Source organism: Xiphophorus couchianus, chromosome 21 (assembly GCF_001444195.1).
Source record: "Xiphophorus couchianus chromosome 21, X_couchianus-1.0, whole genome shotgun sequence".
Taxonomy (NCBI): domain Eukaryota; kingdom Metazoa; phylum Chordata; class Actinopteri; order Cyprinodontiformes; family Poeciliidae; genus Xiphophorus; species Xiphophorus couchianus.
Window position 1 is genome coordinate 7,926,910 of NC_040248.1, and position 26,088 is coordinate 7,952,997.

At 40.4% G+C, this 26,088-nt stretch overlaps 2 protein-coding genes across 5 annotated transcripts; one reads left to right on the forward strand and one right to left on the reverse strand.

The window, feature by feature from the left end:
- Positions 1 to 1,013: 1,013 nt before the first annotated feature.
- LOC114136700 (protein MLP1 homolog) lies at positions 1,014 to 16,751 on the forward strand. 4 transcript variants are annotated; one of them, XM_028004888.1, is made up of 10 exons: positions 1,014 to 1,117; positions 3,476 to 12,785; positions 12,870 to 12,969; positions 13,078 to 13,180; positions 14,209 to 14,278; positions 14,383 to 14,514; positions 14,774 to 14,863; positions 14,970 to 15,113; positions 15,200 to 15,384; positions 15,724 to 16,751. In XM_028004888.1, exons 2-10 carry the CDS (start codon positions 3,477 to 3,479, stop codon positions 15,890 to 15,892), a joined length of 10,302 nt encoding a protein of 3,433 aa, XP_027860689.1. In that variant the 5' UTR covers positions 1,014 to 1,117; position 3,476; the 3' UTR covers positions 15,893 to 16,751. The 4 variants fall into 4 exon arrangements, with proteins under 4 accessions (XP_027860689.1, XP_027860692.1, XP_027860691.1 ...); XM_028004891.1 differs by having other exon boundaries at positions 13,099 to 13,180; XM_028004890.1 differs by having other exon boundaries at positions 1,015 to 1,117; positions 14,209 to 14,272.
- Positions 16,752 to 17,894: 1,143 nt separating this feature from the next.
- Positions 17,895 to 25,800, reverse strand: LOC114136574 (uncharacterized). Its single transcript, XM_028004625.1, has one exon. It carries the CDS (start codon positions 25,769 to 25,771, stop codon positions 19,430 to 19,432), a length of 6,342 nt encoding a protein of 2,113 aa, XP_027860426.1. The 5' UTR covers positions 25,772 to 25,800; the 3' UTR covers positions 17,895 to 19,429.
- Between the last annotated feature and the right edge of the window lie 288 nt (positions 25,801 to 26,088).

A 26,088-nucleotide genomic window follows, 5' to 3' on the forward strand; every position in this document is an offset into this window, starting at 1 on the left:
AGGAAGATTTCGTATTGCAGTAACTCAAACCATCCAAGCCATCAAACCATCTTTGAAAAGTTATAATAGATGCCAATGGCTGTGCACACAAAGGGTCTCTAGATGAATATTGTTATTCATGTCTCTACTTCCCTCATGATTGAAATGGTGTTTACAGAGTCCTGATTTTCCCCGTAATCTTCAATCATATCCTTCATGTTCACTTTCAAGATGAAATAATTGTTCTGACACCATGTCATGAAGTTGTCACCAGCTCTGTGCTCAGGCTCTTGTTAGTCATACCAACCTCTTAAAAGTGCTTTATACTACAACCAACCGCACTCACATGTATGATGACTGGTAGGCAAGTTGCCCACATGGATAGGTAGCAGCAGGAAGCTGGAATTGAACCCACAACATTTGGATTGCATTAAATCTTACAATTTAGGAAAGCCTCTTCATTCATTGCTGTTCAGCCATAGTGTAACTTCACCTCATTTTTGTAGTTTGTCTTATTGTTGACAAAGCCCCCAAAGTTGTTATTTTCAAGTTTGATATAGAGGTTGCTGCTGTTTTGTGGCGTGAACACCCTCTGAACATCTACTGGTTGCCCTTCTCAACTTCTATCTTTTAAGATTGACTCCAGAAATGTAAAACCTTGTTTTTACAGTGAGAGAAAAGCCATTTTCCAATACTATACTTTTCATGGGGACATACAATGTTTTAAGATGTATTGCTATAAAGAAACAATGAACCAAACGTATTTTCTTTCATTGTGTGAAAAGATAGTTTTCATTTATTTATTTTTTTATAACATGTTTTTGAATAGCTTTATTTTTTTCAGCTCTTACATAGTTGTAATTTTGCCTCTTTTAAAAGATTGACTTGACTCAACTTGTTCAAATCTTTCTTTTAACGCCACATTACTGAATGAATAAATTAATAAACATTAAAACGGAGCCTTCGTTCGACGACGTTTGTTTTCTCCCAAGAACTTGAGATTTGGAGCGCGAGCAGGCAGAGCGTGGCTGCGTCACATCCGTGGACTCTCTCCGGAAGTACAGTTAATTTTTATTCACAGGGAGAGAAAAAAACACAGCTGTTGTAAAGAAAGAAAACATCAAAGTGAGTTTATCAGGTACGTGTGGTGGTTTTGCCTTGTTGGTGAGCTCGGTAAGCCTCAGTGGGAACTGTGCTCAGTGTGTGAAGCTGCTGTTTTGTTCTTTGTGAGTCTCGCTGCGCTCATTTTTCTGCGAGTTGGCAGCAGCTAGCGTTAGCTTCTAGCTATCCATCAGCTAACTGAACATTTCTGCCTGCCTGCTCTGCTCTCACTGACAACTGCCTCCCTCCTCCGTTAGATTATCCTTTAGAGCATTTGTTAAAATGGGTGATATGTAGATTGTACGTCGTGTTACTTGCTAAGCAGTTACTTTAATTCCAATGCATCTGTTTGTGTCCACCATTAGCCTGCCTTGTTGCATGCATGATAAACATCAGCTGCAGGTCTATGGTGTAATGCATGTTTGGCAATGAGATTTTGCATGTTTATGTGTTATTTTAGCAGACATTACATTTAAAATGCAAAGAACCAGATAACTCAAAGTCGGTTTTTATCAATAACTGTAAGAGCAAGTTGCATTAGGTAAATTGCTTGGAGAATAGTGTTTGCACGCATATAGAAATCCTTGTTTACCTTTTTAAAATCCCAATTAAATGATTTAGAATAGATTGTAATATCAGACAAAAATGACTGTAGTGAATAAAATACAGTTTTCAAATAATGATTCCATTTACTCAGGGGGAAAAAGCTCATGGGCAAAAGAGTAGTGGATTCTTAACCTTATTAACTCTATTGGAGGGGTTACATTAGTATGAGAATAGACTATCTCTTCCACAGAAGCTAATGATATTTGAATCCAGACTTTGACTAGGCCACTCCAAAACCCCCATTTATTTTTTTTATTTCTTATTTCAAATCTTTCCACTTGCTAGTGTGCTTTGGTTTATTGCTCTTTTGCATAAACTAAATGTTCTCAAGCTTAAGGTTCTCAAGATGATGGTTGGACATTTTCCTGAGTAATTTTCTGTTTTAGTAGAAATGATTAAATCAGTTATGACTAGTCATCCAGGTGTTGTAGAATATGGATGTGGTGTAAACAATTTTAGCCAGATATGATTTGACTCTTTGGCCAGCAGAGGATTTTACCTCACAATCTTTCCATATGCTAGTTTTGCTCTGTCTATATTTTTATTGTTGACTCATGAACATTTAACTGAGATATGTGAGGTCTGCAGTGCTTCAGATGTTCTGGGTTATTTTCTAACCTCTTGAATGAGTTAGAAAATAGCTCATTTTCTAACTCATTATGCCTGCTGCTATTATTTAAAGAACATTATCAAACAACAGTTATTATGGGTTTTGGATTGTTGTCCTTTTTGACCACCTCCTTTTGTCCGTGTTTCAGTGTTTGGAAATGAACTACTGTTGCTAGTTGTAAAACAGTTTCACATCATGATGCAGCCGTTACCATGTTTGACAATTGCTAGTGCTACTATGAGCTTAGGTTAAAAAATCTTTACTTTGAGACAAAAATACTTATTTTTATTGTGGTGAAATGTCTTTGTGTGGTCTCAATCCACAGTTTAAAAATAGTTCAAATTTGACTCTCCAGCAAATGGAGTTGATGCAGATTAAGATGTTTTTATGACAAGATTTTCATTGATAAGTTTGTGTCCCTAGTTGTAAACGTTTTAGGTGCAACACAATGGATTTTTATTTTACTAGTAATTTTTTGTTATCATTTTAATTCCATACTAAGTAGAGATAGACATCTAACATCTTTTTATTCAGATCAGATTTGGACACACCTGTTCATTTAATTTGACTTAAGACAGTAGGGTTTGTAGAAGAAATCTCCTTTTTGTTGTTGAGACCAACAAATGATGAACATTTGAACCAAAAAGGATAGAAATCTGTACATCTTTCTTTTGTTGAGGCAAATGTCTGAGACCCTTTTTGGACCCACAGTAATTATTTTTGTTACATGTAGCATGTTTAAGTTATTACTGTGCAGGTAAAAAGGAAATGACGCACTATAATTATTTTCCTTTTTCTTTTTATAGAAACAGAAACATATCAATTTTGGCCCACTGTTCAAAAAGTTTTCACAGCACTGCCAGCATTTTATTTCATCTAATTGTAAAAGTTCTGTACAGGAGGTTGGAACTTATCAAAACAGGGTGTTCTAAATTGATGCTATCAAAACTCATTGATAAAGAACGCTAAAATTAAGCTGAAAATGAACAGGCTGTTATTAAAAGTCAGCACAATGCCAGGACTCAAAGCGTAAAGCAAAGATGAATTTACCTCTACCATGGTTAAATATCCAGCTAGAATGATATGAACAGATGATTAATGACATTGATGCTCATTTGCGGCTGTTTTTAATTTACAACACTGTAGTCCAATCCTCATTGTGCTTTTCTATTTCTACAGAATGCCTGCCTCAAAGAGAGAATCGTCGCCGCCTGAATCTCAGCCCAAGATGAGGAAGGTGGAAGAGGATGGAGATGATTTACAATCCAAAACTGGACCAAGTAGCAAATCTCCCAACACAGAAACCCAACAAGCTAAGAAAAAAAGATCTTCTATGGAAGATGAAAATAATTCATTAAAACAGAGTTCTCCTTCAAATGATTCCAGTCCAACCCCCTCAGACCCACCTCTTAAAAAAGCCAAGCTTCAAACAGCCACAAGTGCCTCCTACGGAGAAGCTCCCTCACCGCAAGCTAACTCCAAAGGTTCCCTGAAGCGGACTGCCTCAGCAGAATCTGATGAGGAGCTGAGCAGCGACACGTGTAAGGTGGACTTGTTCAGAGAGCGGGATGATGAAGACAAGGCCCGCTGCATCAAAAAATATTCCAACAAAGTCAAAGCTAAACGCAAAGCAGAGGAGGGTACGTCTGATCCACCGGACACGAGTCACGATTCATCACCTGCATCATCCGATTCTGTACAGATCGAGCACAACTATGGTAGAAACTCAGATTCAACATCTTCTCAAAGCTTATCAGATACTGATCAGCAAGAAACTTCAGTTGATGAATCGAATCTGGTGGTGTCTGAAACAGAAACGGTTGACTTGGCAGCTGAAGAAGTACAACTTTTGGAATTTGAAAGCCAAGAAAACAAAACATCTTCAAGAGAAAATGTACTTTTTTCCTCTTCTCAGGGCGAGGAAACAATAGATAAAGTTGGGTCCACTGAAATCCTAAAGGGAGTAGCTAATGAAACACTATCAGCGTCAGAGGAAACACTACGTTCATTTCCCGAAGATGTGAATACTAGCTGTGGAGGTGAAGGCCGCTCTCTATTGAGCCATCAGTCTCCTTCTGAAGAAAATCAGTGCAATCTAAAATGTGAAACAACAAAGGGTGAGCAGAAGGAACCCGAAACAAGCGGAGGCCTGAGTTTTGGAAAGGTACACAAAGTGTCATCGGACGAAACAAATTCCCCTCCAATGATGGAAAACTGTAAACAAGAAACCCAGGCTGATGGAAAAGTAACAAAAGCAGAGCCCTTAACATCTTTGAAAGAAGAATCAAATCCTGAAGAGAGACACCATAAGGCTCCGGGAACAGACGGTGACTTGTATGAGGATTTGAACAAAACACATGAAAACTCTGAGGAAAGACTTAAAGAAAGCAGCAGAGAAAGGGTTGACTTACAGTCTCCTTATACTGGTGCCAATTCTGATCTTCCTGCAGAAGAACAGAATCATAGCTTGATCCGTGACACTCAGTCTTATTGTCGGGAGATTTACGATAAAAATCAAACAGCGGACCCTTCTGAAAATATTATCGTTCCACTGAATCACATAATTCAAGACAACGTGACCAAAGTAGAATTTTCAAACGTAGACAAAGAGACTGTTACGATCATTCAATCTGCTGCTGCACCAAAGATTCAAGATAAAGAAGATTTATCGGCTTCAAATCCAAGTGTTATGGGTGATTTACAAATCTGGGAATCTACTGCCAACCCGTCCACAGATTTTCAAAAGCAGGAAAATGTTGGAATCATGGCAAGCAAAGAGACTGTGAGTGAAGCAGAGAAACAAAATATAACAAAAATACAGATAGGAATTACATCAGAGATCATAAATCCCAGTACTCCAGTGGAAATGCAAAAGCAGAAAATCCATGAGGTCAGGGAACCTCCTACAGTTGTATCTACACAGAACCGTGATCATGTTACAGTTGATAAATCTGAAAAGGTGAATACTGTTGAATGCTCTGGAAAATTTCAAGGTCAAAGTGAGATGGAAACACAGCCTGCTGCAGTGTTTAAGCTTTTAGAACATGAACCGGAAATACAAGTGCGGGAGAACCAAGTCAGTGAATCTACCACTGTAGAAAAAGATCCAACGTCTCCCGAATGTTTTGCTACAACGGGTGAGACTCTAACAGAAGTGGACATTCAGACCTCTAATATATCCAAGAAGGTCTTTGATAGGACTCTGATAGAGCAATCACACAGTCAGATGAAGCAGCTGGTCAGTGAATGCACCACTGCCATATCTGATAAAGCTCACAAAGATCTGGATAGTGCAAATAATGCTACTGAGACTCACAAGGAAGTAAACAAAGAAAATAAGGTCATGTCAGAGGGCGTGTCAAATATTGCTCCTATAGAAGAAACCAAAATCCAGCTGTCTAATGAACCCAGTGATAGACCTAACACAGCAAATAAAGATCTGGAAAATACAAATGACTCTGCTCAGAGTCAAATAAATATTGAAGAAGCTACAGACTCCAAGGATGAGGTCTGTAATATTGCAAAAGTCAAAGAAATGCAAAGCGAGTTGTTCACTGAACCCATAACTGAGATACCTGAAGAAGCTTACAGAGGTCAGGATGGTCCCTGTACTGCTCAGGCTCAAATCAACATTAATGATCTGTCTGCAGCAACATCTGAGGAGGTCTCAAGTATTACTCTTATAGAAGAAATGCAAACCCAGGCAATCAGGGAACCTACTACAAAGATAGCTGAAGAAATTAAAAAAGATTCGGTTAGTCTAAAGTGGGCCCTTCAGACTCAAATCCATGTTAATGTCACACCTGATGAGGTTTCTAACACTGCATCTATTCAAGAAATGCAAAACCAGATGGTCAGTGAACCTACCATTAGTGACAAAGCTAATAAAAATCAGGAAAATACTGGGATCACTGTAAATGCTGCTGAGAGTCAAGGAGAAGAAAATTCAGAGGTTGTAGCTATTACCGTTACTCAGCTGGTAACACCAACAGACATTTCCAATGTCATACAGACTTCAATTGAAGTTGATGTTGCATCAGAAGATCTTTGTAACATGGCACCTGTAGAAGAAATCCAAACCCAAGTGGTCGGTAAACCCATGATTGACATAACCAATGAATATCAGTTAGTAACTGCAGGAGAGACTGTTTCTTTATCACCAGAGGTGTTGCAAAGCCAACTGGTAAATGACCATGTTATTGACATGATCAACGAGGCGCAGGAAGATCCAGAGCATGCAAGTTGTGCTCCTCAGACTCCAATTGAAATTGATGTCACAGAAGAGCTTTCGAACATGGCACCTGCAGAAGAAATGCAAACTGAGATTGTTAGCAAATCCCCCTTTGATGTGTCTGATGAACATCTGGAAAATGCACATTCTAGAAGCAGTGAAGATGTTGCATGCTTTTCTGCTCAGACTCAATTAGAAGCTGCCTCATCAGAGGGGTTGCAACAGCAACTGATGAGGGAACCTACCACTGACATTAGCAGCAAGGTGCAGGAACATCTGGAAGTTACAAGCTTTGCTTCTCCGACTCTAATTGAAGTGAATAAGTCAGAGAATGTCTCTAACATTGCACCTGTAGAAGAAATGCACACTCAGATGGTTAGTAAGTGCACTATTGAAATACGGGATGTAGGTCATACAAATCTGGATAATGCTAATTCTACAACCAGGGACAATATATGTGTTTCTGTTGTTGGTCAAAAACAAGCTGATGGAGGAATTATAGGCACATCAGCAGAGGTCTCTGTAACTGCATCTGTAGGACAAATGCAAACTCAGCTGGCCATTGAATCTAACAACAACATACCTGATGAATACCAGAGGAATAGTGTTCAATGTGTTCATGTTGATCAGAGTGAACTGCAAGCAGACGCAGAAATTCCTGCCACATCACAGATGCAATCTAACTATCCTCCAATAGACGACACACAAACCCAGCTGGTCAGTAATAGTAACATACCCAACAAAACACAGAAAGACCTGGAGAAAGAAAACTGTGCAACTTGGACTCCGATAGAAGTTGTTGCAGAGTGTGTAGACATGCAAACACAGCTGGTCAGTGAATCTACCACTGATATACCAAAGGAAGTACAGAAAGATTTTGAAAATGCAAATTCTGCAGCTCAGACTCAAGTAGAAGTTGGTCCGACATTAAAATTCTCAACTGTTGGATCTTTTGAGAAAATGCAAACCCACCTGGTCAGCGAACCCAATGTTGGCACACCAGATAAAGGTCATGACAGTCATAAAACTTCAAGTCACCAGAGCAGCTTAGATATTACATGTGCTCCTGATACTGCTCAGAGTCAAGTAGAACCTGATAAAGAAGTTGTAGCCACATCCCAGGAGGTCTCTAACTTTCCTCCAATGGAAGAAATGGAAACACAAACAGTTACTGAACCTATTACTGAGATACCCAGCGATGCACAGAAGAATACAAATGGTGCTGCTCTTCTGGTAGTGGCTGCAGGCTCACCCAAGGAGGTCTGTAACATTGCCCATACAGAAGAAATGCAAAGCCCGAATGTCGGTGAACCTAATCCAGACATATCAGCTGAACTTCTAGTTGAAAACTACAACAAGGTAAATGTGGAAATTGTGACTGTAACACAGGTACAAATGGAAGTTGACACAGCAGTAACAAAAGGGACTCTAGTTTCAACCTCTTCACTGCATAGCAATAAAAATCAAACAGAACTTGACATGGAGACTTCAGAGAAGAGTTTCAATATTGGCTGTGTGGTTGAAGCACATAGGCAGGAAACTCTCAATGTAAGTAAACAAACAGCAGGAGATAATGTTGATGAAGTTCATGATGATGTGATGATTGACAACAAAAGTGTGAACAAAACCAGCTGTAAAGAATGTGTGACTGTAGAAGATAATCCAATACAATCTGAAATGCAATGCACGTCAGCATCAGAGGCTTTTATAGCCACATCATTAATGGAAATGCAGAAAGAGGAAAGTCGAGATGAAACTGACGTTTTGAGTGCAAACTATCCAGCTGTGGAAATGCAAAACCAAATGAGTCGGGATGTTGAGAAAACTGCAGATTCTATGACTGCAACTGCTGCAGAGAATAAGATGGAAACTCGCTCTGACTCTGCAGTAAAGAGCTTTGCTTCAAATTCTACTACTGAAACACAAATTCACCAGATCTTTGATGGAACTCAGTCTGCAAGTGACACAAATGAGGGTAGTGAAAAAGTGACCAAGGCAGTGGAAGAATTTGTTGGCGTAGGTGAGAATAAAATTGAAATGGTTACGATACAACCTCTTGAGGAAATTTCTCAACCAACAATGGTAGTAGAAACAAAATCTCAGAAGAGCCTTGATGCAAGTCATCCTACTGAAGACTCAAACATGAGCATTGAAAATGAGAACGAGACTTTCAAAGAACCCATTGTTATTGCTGGGAATCTAATAGAAATGCAAACACCCAAGTATTTGGAGGAGATTTCTCAACCAACGGCTAACATGCAAACACAAAGCCAGAAAGCTCAACAGGACCTCAGATTGTCTTTTTCACCAGCTCCTCCTGAAATACACAACCAGGTGAGCATTAAAGTAACCGAGCCTGTAGGAGAGGCTAAAGCTGTTGAAAAATGCACTGCTATTTTTGAGAACATAATGGAAATACAAGCAGTACCTCTTGAAGAGATTCTTCAACAAACATCTCAAAGACAAACTGACACTCAGAAAAGTCTTGTGAATATATCTCAAAAGTCCCCAGAAAGTTTTCCCACAATGGAGAGTGATGAAAATGAAAATCAGATTTCTGAAGAATGTGTCACTGTTGCCAAGAGCCCAAATGAAATGAAAATTCAAACAACAATAATACAGGAAATATGTCATGGAAACGATAAAGAGGATGTCAGAGAATGCCCTAGAAGTTCTGATGTTTCAGAAGAGGTAGAAATGCAGAGGACAGAGGAACAGGAAGAAATTTCCCAACCAACATTTACAGAACAAAAACATAGCCAGAGAGGTCAGCATGTCACTGAATTCACTGCAGACACCCAAATTTCAGCTTCATTGTTACAACTTGAAACACAGATCCAGAGGCTTGATCTTTGTGTGGAAAATGATAACCAGGCTACCAGAAAAAGTCAGAGTATTATGGAAGTAAAGAAATCAGAGTTGCCTGAAGGGATCTCTCACCCGTCATTTATGGAAGAAATCCAAAGCCAGAGAGATGAGGTCAGCGAACTCCCAGCAGACTCTCAAGCAGAAAAAGCCTCTTCCCCTGCTGGGAGAGCATTAGACTTTATCTCTGTTAATGCTCAAGTTGTCAGACCTTCTGTAACAGACATGCATGCATCAGAAACCTCTGCTGAGATTCATTTTGAGAAATCTGTTCACCATCAACAGCAAAGAGGCAAGGAGGTTGCCGAAGAATATGGAAATGAAAACGAGGTCACCTCTTTACTTGAGAATGTTCTAGAGACTGAAACTAAAATGGAAACGTCTGCAGAGATGGGCAAGATTTCTTCTCTCGAAACTGCAGCAGAACACCACAACCATATGGCAAAAGAAATCAACGAACACACCACACACATATTGGACAAGGAACCACTTCATGTTCCTAACTTTGAAGTTACCAGGAAGACAGAACCTGTTGAGGATATAAGAACAACAACCTCATTAGAAGACAACATAAGAAGACAACTAATTGATGAAATCAGTGTTGACAGACCTGTTCGTAATCTTCAAGAAGCTGATGGGAGCAAAGTAGTTGTGTTGGTTTGTACCCAACAAGATGAGTATGGTGGTGTTCAGGCATCAGAAGATGAGATTAGAACAGCTAATGAAACGGAGGTCCATTTTAATGAAAACCAGGTTGTTTATGAACCGATTAGTAGTCCAGAGAGCAACAGTGGTGGTGAAATTTATACAAAGATTGAGCTAGGTGGTAGCATTTCTGTTCTGGACATACAGAACACAGAAATCCCCCTCACTGTGGGTGATGGAGCAAACTTTTCAGTCAGTGATGTCAAATTAGGAATTGTTCACCCTCAGCAAGAGGACAAAGACGAAATTACTGTTTCAAACAGCCAGGTTTTGGAGGAAATGGAGGTTCAAACTACCGGGGAGGTACAAGATCCCACACATGCCCAGTTGGAGCAGAATAACACAACAGCAAACATTGTAAGTGTTGACATCAGTGCTACAGATGGACAGTCGGATGATGCTGCAGAAAAAAGTGAAAGAAGTGCCATTCCAGAGTGCACTAGTGCAGTAGAGTTTCCCAAGCAGGTGCAAAAAAATGCTAGACTTCAGGACGCTCAAACCCACAGTGAAGTCGAGATAACAGATGGTGCATCCGAAGAGTATGTGATCTTGGAACCGGTTTTGGAGAATGAAATTCACTTGGATATCTTGACTCAGGCTGCAGCTGAATCAGGATTGTCAAACCCTCCCTTGGATGGCGGATTGCTGGATAAAGAGCCAAATCAAAGTATTTTAAATGGCTCCCAGAAGATGGGGATACATGAAGCAACTGACAAGGTTAAAGATGATTCTGAAGCCAGTACAGAGGAAGTTTTACCTCTGGATGTTTTTCACAGTGTTCAATATTCCGAAGACCATACCTGTGTAGATGCAGAAATGTCAAACGCTGATACTCAGCCCTCAACTAAAGATGGCAATGTAGCAATAATGGAGAATGCTGACTGTAACTTGGAGCTACAAGAAGTACAGATTCTCCAGGATATTGAGATTGGTCGAGAAATTGTTGTGGCAGAGGAGGATGAGGAAGACAATGATGTTAAAATAATAAATCCATCCAAACAAACTTCTGAAGACCCTCCAAAGTCCGAGGAGACGGTAGTAAATAAAAATAAAGATGTAATTAGCAGTACTTTGAAGGAAAAAACTGAAGATGATAAAAAGCTACCTGAGGTGGAAAAACCTAAAAAACAAGAAATGAATACACAAGCAAGAACCAAAGCTCGCCTTGCGGCGTTGGCCGAACAAAAGGCTGCAGAGTCTAAGAGAGCGGCACAACGACAGCAACTGAACCTCCTGGCGCTCTGTCAAGAAATTGCAGAGGACATTGCCACAGACAGCATGTTGTTGAAGAGGATAGAGGAAGAAAAACAAGCAGCAGTAGCAGCAGCTGCCAAAGCTGAAGCCAGCAAGAGGGAACAACCAGCAGTTACATCACAAGATGCAGAGCCAGATAATGTTGCAAGTCCTGCTGGACCAGAAGGGAACTCCACTTCGGTGACCCCTGCTCTTGAGTCGTCTGCTGTCCAACCCTCTACAGCAGAGTCGGCTGAACCCAAACCAGCCACAGAGCCTCAGAAAAGACGCTTCTTTATATCGCAGATTTCAGTGCCACTGAAAGCCCATGAAAAAAAGAAGCTGACCCGATATCAGAGACTCAGGCAGGTTGAGCTGCAAAGGGAGAAAATGTCTTGGGCTCGTGTGAAGAAACTAAAATCTGATCAAGCAAATCAAATGTTTTCAGACATTGACTGGCAAGCGCCTTTTTCTGGCGGTTTTTTAATGAGTCCCATAGCTACACTTCCTCCACCAGCGACGAGTCCATCAATAACATCCCCCGCAAGCCCTGCCCCTGCCAATAAACCTGTTCCACCAAAACCAGAGTCCCCTAAGGCTGAGCCAGCTGCAACGGAACCAACTAAAACAGAAAATTCTCAAACTCAGCCCCCTAAACCAGAAACTACCAGAACTGAGCTTTCTAAGAAAGAAACAGCCAAAGTTCAGCCACTAAAAGCTGAAACTACCAAACCGGAACCGCCTATTGTTGAAGTTCGTAGAAGCACGAGGCAAAGCAGGGCTCAGGCATCTCAACCTGCTGCAGCCGCCCCAGGGCCTGCTCCGAAAGTGACCCGGTCTGCAGCCAAGAGGACTCTGCCAGCAGTTCCTCCTCCTATGCCCAATGGACTTAAAGCTCAAAAACTGAAGCCTGTAGAGTACACGCCGTACAAACCCAGACCCAAGTACTCGCCAGATGACTTTGAATTAGATGATGACGACATGTTGCTAGGTGCTCCAAAAAAGGCAAATCAGCCCACACAACCGCCTCGCCCCGGGATCCCTGCTCAGCGTCCCACACCTTCATTAAAACCAACGGATTCACCACAACTACCTAACCAGGCAAAACTGAAAGTTCAGAGCACACCTGGACAGATTTCAGCTCAGTCAAAGTCCACCACTGCAGCTCAGCCTCAGATAAAACCAACACAAATCAAGCCTACCGTTCCAACCCCTCAGTCAAAGCCTACATCTGCAGCTTCTTCAAAACCAGTTTCTTCCAAAACCAACTTGGCTGGAGTTCAGCCCAAGCCCGCCACTACTATCCTTTCTTTGTCAAAAACAGCTGGTGCAAATGTAACGCTGCCGAAGCAGTCAGCTCCAACAGAAGATAAGCCACCTCAATCGAAGCCTTCAGTGGCTTCAGTGCCTCAGAAACCCGAAAATCCTCCAACCCAGGAGAATAAGATACCCAAGGTAATTCCAGATTGATTTGTTTTAAAGTATTAGCTCTAGTATTATGAACATGTTATGACCGACGCTTTTCTTTTTTGTACACAGGGTACATCTGGTTCGTCTTCACCAGTTTCTGCCTCTTCCCTTACACCTGAGGACAGTACCAACATCTCTGATGCAACAAAGTGTGAAGAAATATCTGCTGGTTCGTTGTTGCTGTTGTCATCTCAATTCAATGCAGGACAAATCTGCTACTTTTGCTTTCAACCTTTTAAACTTCTCTGTCTTAACATTAACCATGCTTCCATTTTAGAATCCCTTTCTTGTCCAGCAGTTACTACAACCGTTCTGTCTCCAGGGAGTAACACAGAATTAGCGTTGACAGAGGAGAAGACATCAGAGAAGCCCTGCCAGCAGTAAGAATATTCATTTTGGTTGTTCACTGCCTAGCACTCCTCCTCCCCTCTGCCACATACCCCCACAAGTGAAACCTGTGTTGATCTGACCAGGGTTCTTGCAAAGTTGTGAGAAGTCTAGAGTTTAATATGACTGTTTTCCAGGTCTGGATAAGTATGGAAGGAGAAAACAGTATGGAAAAATATGTTTCAAAACTTTATCTCCCAATCTGTTGCCTGATATTAGTTTCCCTGGCTATCTATTTGTTTGTCTTTCATCCATCCATTTGTCCAGTCATCCATCTGTTCATCTATTCAACCATAATTTCCTTTATCTCTCCATCAATTTGTCCACTAGTATGTGATCCATTCCTCCACCCTGAAGTCTTACATTTTGGGTATGACAAAGGGCACCTTGTGTGTCACTTGGAGCGTTAATAGTGTGAGATTTTTTACAGGCCACACACTACACTAAAAAACATTTCAGAAGGGCACTTTTGGTCCAGAGGAAAAGGGCAGGTGCTCTAGCACTACCTACTGTCTATCTGTGCACCGCTCTGAACTCTTGCCACATCTTATCCATCCAAGTATCCATTTTCCCATTTGTTATCTGTTTCTCTTATCCGTTTGTCCAGTGTACCCCATCCATCCATCTGTTTGTCCATAACCCATTTATTTGTTTGTCCATCAGTTTTGTTTACCCATATTATGTTCTTTCATCCATCCGTTTCCATCCATCCATCCATCTGTTTGTCCATTATCCCAGTTTTCCATCCCATCTTCTCTCTTACTGTCTGTCCATTTTTTCATCCAATATTCCATCCATCTCTCCATCTGTTTGTCCAGTTTTCTTTAGTCTATTCACCCATCCATTAGCCTGTCCATCTGTTTACCCATCTGTTTGTCCAACCAACCATCCATCCATCCGTTTACAGGCACCATAATTAAAACTTGACTTCCTTAGAAATATGTTCATACTTGAAAAAATTGCTAAAAAGTTCTGGGATCTGGCATAGTAGGAAAATTCCTGATGTGTGTCTGCTTTACAGCGGAGAGGAAAAGCCACAAGAAGCAGCGACTCATCAAGAGGTCGACAAAGATGGCACTCAGACGGTAATTGTGAGCAAAAAACTTCCCCCCTCATCATTTTACCAAAGATCTCATATAGATTAAACAGGACTACTGTTGCATGTTTTGTAAAAGCTGTCACCTTTGTCTGCCAGGATGTGGAACAGAAACATTTTGGGCCAGAAGCCTGCAGCGTGTGTGGGATGCTGTACTCTGCTGCCAACCCTGAGGATGAATCTCAGCATTTACTGTTTCACAATCAGTTCGTCAGTGCTGTCAAATATGTGGTGAGACCAGGCTGCATTCACACAAACCATGTGACGAGAATCTCTTCGTCGCATTCATTTTTATCTGTTTAACTCATATCTTGTGCTCGGTTGAGCTAAACAGGCACAAGGTATGAGCTTGTGCCTTGTGCCTGTCCTTAAACCGGAGTGTTCTTAAACTTTTGACCAGTGTAAGGGCTCTCCAATTATTTTGATTGATATGGAATATCTCCGAGAAGATGCCATTTTCTTTTAACGGTTTAATATATGTTGTTTTCAGGGGTGGAAAAAAGAGAGAATCATGGCAGAATATCCTGATGGCAAGATCATCCTCGTCCTCCCTGATGATCCCAAATATGCCCTGAAGAAGGTCTGTTTCAATTGTCAGGCCATTGCCTTCATGTACAATGCAAAAGTTAAACCCTTGTGTGTCATTTTGGACCTGCTATAGCTCGATAATTAATTGTCCATCTCAGGTGGAGGAGATCCGGGAGATGGTGGACAATGATCTTGGCTTCCAACAGGTGGAGACAAAGTGTCCCTCTCAGACCAAAACCTTCCTCTTCATCTCTATTGACAAGAAAGTCGCTGGATGTCTCATAGCAGAGCACATCCAAGAGGTACAAGGCTGCAGGCTTTTAAATCTGGCATACTGTTTTGTCTTTGAGGCTTTTGAAAATCAAGATTTTCTCATATCTACTCAAAGGGTTACAGAGTGATTGAGGAGACTCCTCCTGAGGGCTCAGAGGGGGAGAAGGTGATGTTTGAACGTCAGAGAGCTTGGTGCTGCTCCACTACGCCGGAGCCGGCCATCTGTGGCATCAGTCGCATCTGGGTGGTCGGCATGATGCGGCGCCGGGCTATCGCCACACGCTTGATTGAGTGCCTAAGGTTGGTCTTAGGATTCATACTCAACATTTTCACATTTTACGAGCAAGTGCATTGGGATTTTAAACTAAACTGTGAAGTAGAAGGAAAGGATGAAGGGTTTTAAACATTTTCCACAGGCAAAAATCTAAAAGCATGGTTTGTATGTAGATATTTTTCTTCTTTTCTCTGATGCCTCTAAATAAAATTCACTGCAACACTTCACACTTTGGTTGAAAATTGATAACCATGTATAATCTTTCTAAAATTTTTTCCAACATTTCTTGGTCTAACACAAAATAATGCATTTTACAAACAAACAATACTTTTTACATAATTAAAGTTGATTTTCTTTTTACACAGGAACAACTTCATTTACGGTTCCTACCTGAGCAAAGACGAGATTGCGTTCTCAGACCCCACGCCCGATGGAAAACTCTTTGCCACCCATTACTTTGGCACATCTCAGTTTTTAGTTTATAACTTTGTGAGCGGGACCCGCTCGATCCAGCCCAAAACTGACTCGGTATGACGGTCTGATGGAGGAGGCGACGATGGATTCAAACATGAAGTCTTCGCAGCATGACACAAATTACTCCAAGAAGTCGGTGATTGAACTAAAACTCAGGATGACAACTTTAACTCTTCCGGGCATAGTATTTAAAAAAAAACTATTTTCTTTAGATTCTTTTTAAGCAAATGGTTGGTTTTGTTAGAATACACATGCATGAAATGAGAGCAATAGAGTTTAAAGAGCATATCATTTCTGTGTTCAGCAAACTGACACATCTTTTAAAGCTGAGTGAAGATGAGTCAGGATCTCCTGAACGGTGAGGCTGCCATCGTCTCCAGTTTATGGGTGTGAATTGTAGTTTGGAGCATTCATCATGTGTTCCTGTATAAACCGAGCCATATACTGTACACATTTTAGCTTTTTACTGTCTTATTGTTGTTTTTAAGTTTCACCTTTATTTTTCTTTATTTTAAATTTGCTTTGTTGATGATTGTTAATTGTGTTTTATTTACCTCTTGACCACATACCCCCTCCCATCCAGCATATGGATTTTTATTACGTTAGTGTAGAGAATCATCCTTATTCTTTAGCGACAAATTAAAATTTATATCAAATCATGTAGATTTATGTGTACTATTACGAGATTTATAACGGAAGATGAGAAAGATCTTAAACCTGTGTTTTTTTGTTTTTGATATTAAGGTCCAGTCTTCACGTGAGGGTTTAGATCACACGCCGATTAACAGCATCATCTCTTAATTTCTTCATCGTTAAAGCGGTCGCCTTTTAGAGAGACATTTTGTGTAAGAAAAACAAGAAATTGATTTATATAAACCTCTTATGTAAATATTTATTTAAATAAACCATGTAAAATATTTGTTGACTCTGCCTAGTGGTGATTTTTCTCTTAATGAAGGAAAAGTAGCACTTAATGTACACAGATGTAGGTTATCAATAAATGTAATGGGTTATTTTCGTTTAGAAATACAATAAAAAAAATAAATTCATATGATATATATGCCTTGTACACAGAGTAATATATTTCATTGTTCACTTCAGATTATTATGAATAGGGATGCACCAATATGATTTTTGTCTTTTGCTGGCAATTCTGGTCATATGAAAACATAAATAGCTAGAATTAGCTTTTTACAAATAACATCATATATAAAATATTAGATCCTATTACATCTATAGAATCTCTGGATCCTATGGATGTAAGTAATAAAAGATTACATCTATAGGATCCACTGTGGATCTAAAGAGAGACATTCTGGTCTATAGTTACAGTTAGATCTCTTCAACAGACGAATAAAAAAGACTGGTGTGAAGTTACACATAATACTTTGTGTACCTTTTTCTGCCACAGCTTTTTCTTCCACTCAACTCTTCAGTTGTTCTTTGGTGTTTAACATAATAAAATCCCAATTTCAGTAAGAAAACAAAAAAAGAATAATGTCAAAGTTGCTTTCACGCCTTTACCTGTTTTTCTTCCATGATAGGGGGAATCCTTTTAATTTTCAGAAAAAATTCACATTTGATTTTCATTAGCCCACTTAAATATATAACTATAATTTATTAAATGAATTATTAAAAAAGATGCATTTTTCTATGACCTTCAAATCTAATGGGATCTATTTGAGTCGTGACTGTTTTAAATGGTGGGAACTTTCTTGCTTGAAGATGTAAACACTCCCCTCTTAGCACATTCCTCGACGCTCCTGTCACAACACGGGGCTGCTCAATGGCAACTTCTGAAGAGCAAAACAGCCTTAGAACAACACAAACGCTTCCTCAAACAGAGGGGGAGAGAACCCGAGTTCTCCACTGACTCCTCCTCAGGAGTTGATACGAATCAGGAAGAGACAAACAACAGAGCCGAGCTTGTTTAGGTGTCTTTCACTCAACGACCACCAATGGCATTTCTTTGTTGTCTGGTGCACAAAGGTCATCTCAGTTGATAGAAACAGTCAGGATCTATGAGAGCTGATTTAGGCTGGCTGACAAAAAGCCGAGCAGGTACTTGCAAACACACTTTTATTCTTACACATCAGCTTAAAAAGACAAAAATATCACAGCTGCCTGATTGTAAAGCATACATCACTTCATCCTAAACCTAACATTTTTGGTCCAGCTATTAAAAACAAATATTTACACAACAACCACAGTATTTACAAGTAATTTCTACAGTTCGGGTTCATTTTAAGAAAAGAAACCAGGTTTAACCTGAGCTGCAATTGCAGTCCTCACCAACTCCCTCAGTTAGATTGACTTTGCTTCCAGACTTTTGCAGGGACTTAATGTTGCTAAAGAGTTTTAAACTGAGATTTCAGTGAGTCTGGCTGATTTTTTTTTACAGGCAAATACAGGAAATGCTTAATGTGGACAAGCTCCTAAAACATATGGTGTGAAGGCTTTAAACTAGAGTTTTCCATCAGGCAGTAAGACAGTCATGTTTTTGTAATTTCCCAGTCTTTCTTTTATCAATATTTTTGCATGTTTTCTGGAGATCTTTAGTTCCTGAACAGGTTGTGTGATTAAAAACTAAGAATAGAGGATAAAAAAGCAATTTTTCATAAATAAAGGAAAAGAAATTGGGATTAGTCATGCCTTTGCAACAGCCTGAAAACAAATTGCCTACAGAAACGTATTTTGCAAAGGGAGTTAATACCTACATAATTTTAACTTGATTCAAATTTCTTTCTTCAGGCTGATCTGAAGTATAAGGTAACTTTGTAGGCCTGAGGCCACCAACAGAGATTACAGATGCATATCAGTAAAATACAATGATGACTGAATTATTGAGCTAAATAAAGCCTTTGGTTATATATTGTGTAATCAAAAGATTTACTTAGTTCAGTATTTGAGATTAACAAGAGAAAACCATACATTAAATCAGTTAATTCTACATTGAAGGAAATATTTCAAGCATTTAATTTTGGTACGGCTGAACATTGTAATATTGAATTAAACCAATATAAAATTATATTTGTGCGTCATTTCCTACCCATCACTTCCATCAACCTTTTACTAATATGCGTAAAAAGTATACACATACACTTTTTGGGCATATAATTTTGACTTAGCCTCCTTGTGGAGGATGTCGATAGCTGTCAGTTGGCCAGGTAAATCTGGGGGACTTTGTACCACAAAGTCTTAAAATATGTAACTCTGTCCATAATAAATCTACATGCTATACAGCTGAAGTGTTTGACTTGGAAGAGGCCTAGAAAATAAAATTCTGCTTGGGGCGCCTACACCCATAGATCTGTCACAGATTTTATGAAAATTTCTGACAAAGCAATAAAAATCCAATGAGAAGTCTGAACAACTGAAACCTGTAAAATCTAAGTCACCATAAACCTTTTCACACAACTTTAGAACGTAGTGAATTCACAACTATGGCATGATGTTTTACATGAAAGTTAGCTGAAATTAGTTGACATTCAAGGCCATGACAACATTAAAATGTAGGCACCAAAAACAATATTACTCTGTAACCCTGTGTACTCCTTAATATTAGCTAAAACTTGGGGTGAGAGGTTTTTTTTACTCTCATAGTATGGGACAATGCTCCCCACAGAAAGAGTACAGTAAGTCCAAAACATCAGGCTCTTGAATTCTTCTATTAACAACTTGACCTCTCCCAGGCTGCACCACCACAACCTCACCATCAGATGGCAGTTCCACCAGCGGGTGCACTTTATTGTCTTTCATCTTAAAGTCTGCAACACCAATGCTGGGCAAAGTGCCGTTTCTCTCTGCCCATGTTTTGCTGTTCTCTGAAGCGTCCTTTGTCTCCTCATCACTGTCTTCAGTTTTGCTGCTCTTGCTTACAGTGCTCATTTCCTCCTGACACACCTCTGATTCGCTGGCATAAGGCAGAGAGAAGTAGGTGCACTTTCCAGGCTGGGATTTGGTCTCGTCTTCTAACTCTGGCTTTGCACTGAACAGTGAATATGGAGTCTTCTCTTTTGTGTCTTTATGTAATTCGTCCAGGTGAAATGTGTTTGTAAAGGTTTTGTTTATTCCAGCTGGGTCTGACACTGACTTTCTCATTGATGTGTTTTCTCTAAGGAGCCAACGTCCGTTGTCAATAGGAACACTGTCTCCAGGCCCCACTTGTGCATTGAAAGCAATGCATTTCGTTGCTTCACTGAAGATGTCCAGTGCAGTGGAGGAACTGAAGTAGGATAATTCAGACATTGCTTTGGATCTAGCTGCATGGAATGGTGGAAATATGCTTGAAGGTTCCCTCTTTGTCTGATCCGGCTCTGAAAGGGGTCTTTCACTGTCTTCCTCGGGTTCAAGGTCTTTTTTGCCATAGAGCATTTCAATTGCCCTCCTCACAAAGCCTTTTGAGATGGATTTCCGTGCTGAGTCATCTTCAGCACCCGATAGGTCGCTGGAGGTCTTAGACTGATAACCTCCACTGCCTGAGGTCTCTCCTCTCTGCTCCGATAAGTTGGGACTCAGGAAGCCACTCTGCTGGATGTCTTTGTCACTCTTTGCTAAAAACATTTCCCTGATGGATCTGACTCTACTTCCCTCAGGCTCTGTGGTTATAACGCCACTCGAGTCATAGCTGAAAGATAACGATGACTGAGGAGCCGATCGGGTGCAGAGAGCCAACTCGGACATGGTTGACTCAGACGGAAAATCTTCTGACTCTGGAGGGGATTTTCTTTGAGAGAAATGTCTGATTGTGGAACTTTTTGGTGCAAGGTGTGATTTCTGGGCTTCAGCCACCTGCTTTTCTAGAAGAGTCACTCGCTCTGCAACAGATTGGGTTGTGACTTCTTCAGACTGCTGTTTAGGACCTTCCACAACTGCCTCGTCATTTGACTCTTCCAGCTGTGCTCTCAATGAAATTTCCTGATTTTGTGCATAGCTTTCCTTAAATTTTTCTACCTTACTTGCTTGTTCCTCCTCAGAACTGCAGTCTTTTTCATAGTAACTTAAATTTTCTTCAACTAAGCTTCTCTTTTGCTTATCTTCATCATTTGGCTGCACTTCATCCACATGCTCCTCACAGCTGCTGTCATCATTGCCACTGTCATCAACATTAAATCTAAAAATCTTTTCTAAACTTTCAGATATTATCAAACTGCTGTCCTCGTTTTTGCTGCATACATCAGAATTTTCTAATAGATCAATCGAGTCTCCTTCAGGAGAACTTTGCTGTTCTGGCTCCTCAGTATACTGGGCCTCATCTTCTGAGCTAACCTGATCTTCCTCCGGCTCCTCTGTCAAAGCCTCCAACTCTCTACCTTTTTTTGTTTGTTCTGCAAACTTAGGAAGGGGTTCCTCCTCCTCTTCCTCATTGCCAGACAAACTTTCTTCAATAATAACCTGCAGTTTTTTACAATCAACTTCAGGCTGACCTTCCTCTGAACATGTCTCTTCTACATCTGAGCTTCCTATACTGTCATCGGTACTTAAACTTAATCCCATACTGTCCATTTGGCCTTGTAATACCATACTTTTAGTCTCTGTTGAATCTCCCTCTTGCAGTTTTTCACCACCTGTATTTAATATTGCCTTATTCCCTTTTACATCAACTTCTACATAATAGTTTGAGCTTGGCTGCGTCTCCACAGGCAGATTACCAAGGTTAGAACTTGCACTGACCTCTTGTTTTATCCCTGGATGTGTAACTTCTGCTCTCTTTTCTGGACCTTGCTCACAATAATCTTGACTGATCTTGACTGAATCTTGATCTTGAGTTTCCTCATCGGGAGCTGATTTAGGATTCTGGGTTAATTCTGTCTCTAAGTTTTTCTTATTTTGTGTTAGTTGCCTACAATCCATGTACAGCTCTTGCTTCATGGGTTTTGTCTCACTGCACACATCTCCACTAATTTTTGCCCTTTCTTGTGTTGATTTCTCACTCATATATGCCTGCCGGTGCTGCTCATGCCTTTCCAGATTACCTTTGCTTGCTACATACTTACATGACTGTAAGTTTGGAGATGTGGTACTGCAAATATACTTTTCTTGTGGGATATTTTTGATATTAGAAACAGAATTTGACCAATCTTGGCACCCACTTTCCTCAGTTGCTTGACCTAATCGCTTGTATGTTGCTGCTTCGGAAAGCACAGGAGTTCTGTCCATTTCTGGTTGTTTTGGCTGGTTAATGTTAGTTACTATTTGAACAGTAGACTTCACATCAGCATTTTGTTTGTCATCTTGAGCAACACAGTCTTTGTTTGAGATGTTTTGTGTATCTTCATGATTGCTTTGGTCTGCCAACAGCCTCGGTGTGGCAGAAGGCATACTTCCTCTATGCCTACCATCATCTACAGCTTCTGAAAAGGAAACCAACTCTTCCTTTAGCTTCTGAGGAATGTCTAGGTTTTCAATAAGCTCATTAATAACCGTTTCTCCAATGCCACAGTCTAGTTCAGGAACTGCTACAATCCCAAGTCCAGTTTCTGAAGTGTTAGGTGTTACGCTGCGTGTTTTGGATCTGTCGCCAAGTTCCTGGAAACCCCTCCAGCTTTGCAGAAGCTGTGTTGAAGCTGATTGTTGCAAATCTGATAGACTTGTTCTCAGTCTTTGGGAGTCCTCGATGTTGGCAATTTCTTTGAGAGAATCAATCATTTTTAATGCCTCTGCACAGCTGACGTTGTTTGCGTTTAGCTCTTTCATATTCAGGTTTGTCAAGCCTTCCTTCAAGGTCATAACAGCCAGAAAAGCAAGAAGAACTTTAGATGAGGAGCCAAATGTTGAGGCCACATGAGAGGAAAAGTCAGGCATGCTGTTGGACTTTTCCAAACAGGATGGATGTTTATTCTTGGTAATTTGTCTTATTGATTTTATTGAGTAGCAGATTTTCTCAAGGACTGGCTTCATGTTCGACTCTGGTATCACAGATATATCTTGATCTCCTCCTGAGACCTTAACGTCATCACTGTTATCAGCTTCCATCTGTGCTGTTTGGTGGATTTCTATTTGGGATGATGTTTTCTTTGGTTTCCTTTTGTGTGGTTCTGAAGGGCTGTCCAAAGAGAGGTTTCTTGGAAGCAGCTTTTTGCTGAGTTTTTGCCTACCGGGTGGTGAGACCATATCTAGAGATTTAGAGCCTGGGGAAGTTCTCTGGAGTTCTTTTGTTTCATCGTGTTTTCTCTCTGTTAATGGGCTAGCATTGGGTGTTTCAGGTTTTTGTGGTCCTTTATTTGAAAGAACTTGTCTATCCAGGAGGCGTCTAGTCATTGGTGATAGTTTTGGAGAGGTATTTTGAAATTCAGAGGACTTCTTGTTGTGGAACTTCCTTTCTGGAGATGGACTGCTTTTTAATTTTGCTCTTTTCATCAAACTCTTAGGTGATTGTGTCTCAATTTTTGTTATGTGAAATGGAATATTCCCCACAGCAGATGTTTCACTTGATACAATACTGGAAGAAGACATTCTTCCATCAGAGGTTAAGCTAAGTGGAGACACAGAAGTACAGAAGGATGGAGTGCCCACCTCTAAGACTGGTTGCTTGGTCTCCTCTGATGTGACTTCAACCTGTTGTGTTGTCCCTGTTGAACAGATTTCATTTCCAGTAGTGCTGATGGGAGTGGATAATGCCTTGCTCTCTTCATTCTCATTGTTATGTGAAACATATTTATCCACAGTGGCCTTTCTGAGAAACATTTGTTTTTCCAGAGAGCGATTACTGACCAAAGGAGCTCTTTTAATGGATGGTGTTCTGGATAATTCTGCTCCCTGTTGATTCTTGCTCTGAGAAGATGATTTTTCCAATGTGGTATCATCTGGTGATATGACCTTGTCAGAAGTAGGACTACTACTTAGTGAATAATTATGTGATCTTTGACTGCTCATAGGGCTGCTGGTTGTAAATATTGCATCATTTGTGAAATCATCTGCATTCAGTAGATCAGGCGGTGGTGGTGGTAGCTCCATGGAAAGTGTACCAGTAAGTGTGGCCATGTCTTCTTCTGTCTCAGTTCTCACTGGAAGTATTTCAGAGCAGATCCCATTTAGGAGAGGCATAGCTTGTGTATCTTTCTGGCTTAAGTTGTTGTAGTTTTCTCTATTTGCATGTGCTGTATAGTTGTCAGAATTTTTTGGCCTAACTCTGGTTTTCTCCTCTGCAGGCATTGATTTGTTTTCGAAAGACTGTACTCTAAGCTTGACTGAAGGGGAGATCACATTTTCTGGTGAAGAGAGTTCAAAGATTTTGCTTGTTTCTGATGTTTCCTCCGAAAATGTTCCTACTTTTTTCTGTGCAGAAAACCCTCCTGCTATTTGACTTTCTTTGTCTTGGTTTGATGATTTGTTTGAATGGGCCATCTCAAGCCAATTCTCTACATACTCTTTAGCAATAGAACTGGAGGGGTAAAATGATTGCAATAGCACATCTTTATTAATATGCAAGTACTCATTTTTACTCAGTTCTCTTTGTGGATAACTTGTTTCAGTTTGTGTGTTAAACAGCATTTCCTTGTTCTTTTCTTTCAAAGACAACTGAAACTTTACATTTTTAGCATTTGGCTTTGGTAAGTTGTTCCAGGTCGGTGTCACTCTCCTTTTTATGTTTTTTGTTGTCTTTGTTTTAGCTCCATAAATTTTCTTGATGAAGACAGCGCTTGAGAAAGGTTTCACTGTTTTATGTTTTTCAGCTGCTTTTCTTGAACTCTTCCTTTGTCTCTTACCTGGCATCATAACCAGCCTGACATGTTTCCCAACCAGTTTAGGTTTTGAGAAAACCCTCAGATCTTTCCTAACCTCTTTTTCAACGGGCTTGTTGTGACTCTTTGTAAATTGCTGGAGTGTTTCTGTTTTTGCTCCTTGGACTGCGCCAGCTTTTTGAGAGGCCAGGTGCAAATCTGATGTTACAGACCTGCTGTCAGTTCTGTACGTACTAACTGGCTCAAAGGCTGGTGAAGGTGAAGGTTCAAATTCATTACTGGAGCAAAGCTGCCTGGTTTCTGAGGTAGCTCCAGATGCAGACATACCATGAGCACCAACATTTGCAAGAAAATTATCATGACATGTCTGTTCATATATATGCAAGACTGCTTCAGTAACTTCCTCTCCGCCCGATTCAGTCTGCATAATTTCAGTGGATTTGAATGCAGAAATATCTCTGCTGTTGACATCCACAGAACCGTGTCGTCTTGGTTTGGGAACTGGTTTTGCCCTGTTCTGATTCTCCATGTAGAACTGCTCGGTTATTGTCCTGTTCTCTGTCTCTTCTCTGAAAATATAAGAACCAGTCTTTCCTTCTCCAATTTCATCCATAGTTACAGATTTAATGCTCTCCACAGAAGCTCGGAGTTTGCTTATTTTCTTGCACCCTGGGGTAAGGACTCTTCTTGATAATGGCAAAGACCCATTGTGGTCTTTATTATCATCCTCCTCCTGAAAAGTGTCACTGACAGCTCCATTTCCAAGTGACGGTGGATCATCATCATTGCCGTCTTTGGTTCTGTCCTTAAAGACAATGTCTGTGGAAGTGGCAGAAGTTTGAGAATGATTTGAGCAAACCTCCTGCTCTGGATCTGGCAAACATGCCACATCAGCCTGATCTGCAACAACTGAACGTGTCAGGGTGGTCGTCCAGTGAACAGTTTCCTCTTCTTTAATCGTCAGTCGTACCTTCATCTCCACCGTCATGCTGCCATCCTGATTCACCCGAAAGGACTTCTCAATGTTGTCGTCATTGGGCAGAACGCTGTCCTGCCCTTCATCACCATTCCTGTTGCTGAGACAGGTGTCCTCCTCCGTCTCTGCCAAAGACTCCAGTATTCGATCTGAACCCGACTCAATGGAGTTAGTTGGTAGATCACAGTTCTCGCCAACACTGTTGTGAATCTGATGGACGATGTATCTCTCAGACGACGTAGAGAAATTTCTAGACTTTGAAGAAAATGAAGGTGTCATTTTTTTGGCTTTTCAGAGAGTCCAGAAGATCCAAAAAGGGTTTTAAATAGATGGAAAATTAAAAATAAAAATGCCAGAAGTTTCCAGAGAAGCATGAAGGAAAAGCAAAGAGAAGAATAAGAGAAGTTAGACAGACTGAATGGCTGCTCCTCAAGAACATTAGCCTGCAAACCTGTGCATGTAGGTCATCTACAGCATTACATACAATATTATCACCTCAGCACTTTCTCAAGCTTTATCCCTTGAGGGATGGCAGATTACTGCAGCACTTATACGCCATGCTAATGAAAGGCTAGCAAGCACACTTCTTTAAAATA

Bases quoted from the DNA above. Each gene is read 5' to 3' on its own strand.
- LOC114136700 (XM_028004888.1), top strand. From the start codon at position 3,477: ATGCCTGCCTCAAAGAGAGAATCGTCGCCGCCTGAATCTCAGCCCAAG. The intron at 13,181-14,208 runs GTAAGAATATTC...TCTGCTTTACAG, and splicing joins TCAGAGAAGCCCTGCCAGCA to CGGAGAGGAAAAGCCACAAG. The intron at 14,515-14,773 runs GTGAGACCAGGC...TGTTGTTTTCAG, and splicing joins TCAGTGCTGTCAAATATGTG to GGGTGGAAAAAAGAGAGAAT.
- LOC114136574 (XM_028004625.1), bottom strand. From the start codon at position 25,771: ATGACACCTTCATTTTCTTCAAAGTCTAGAAATTTCTCTACGTCGTCT.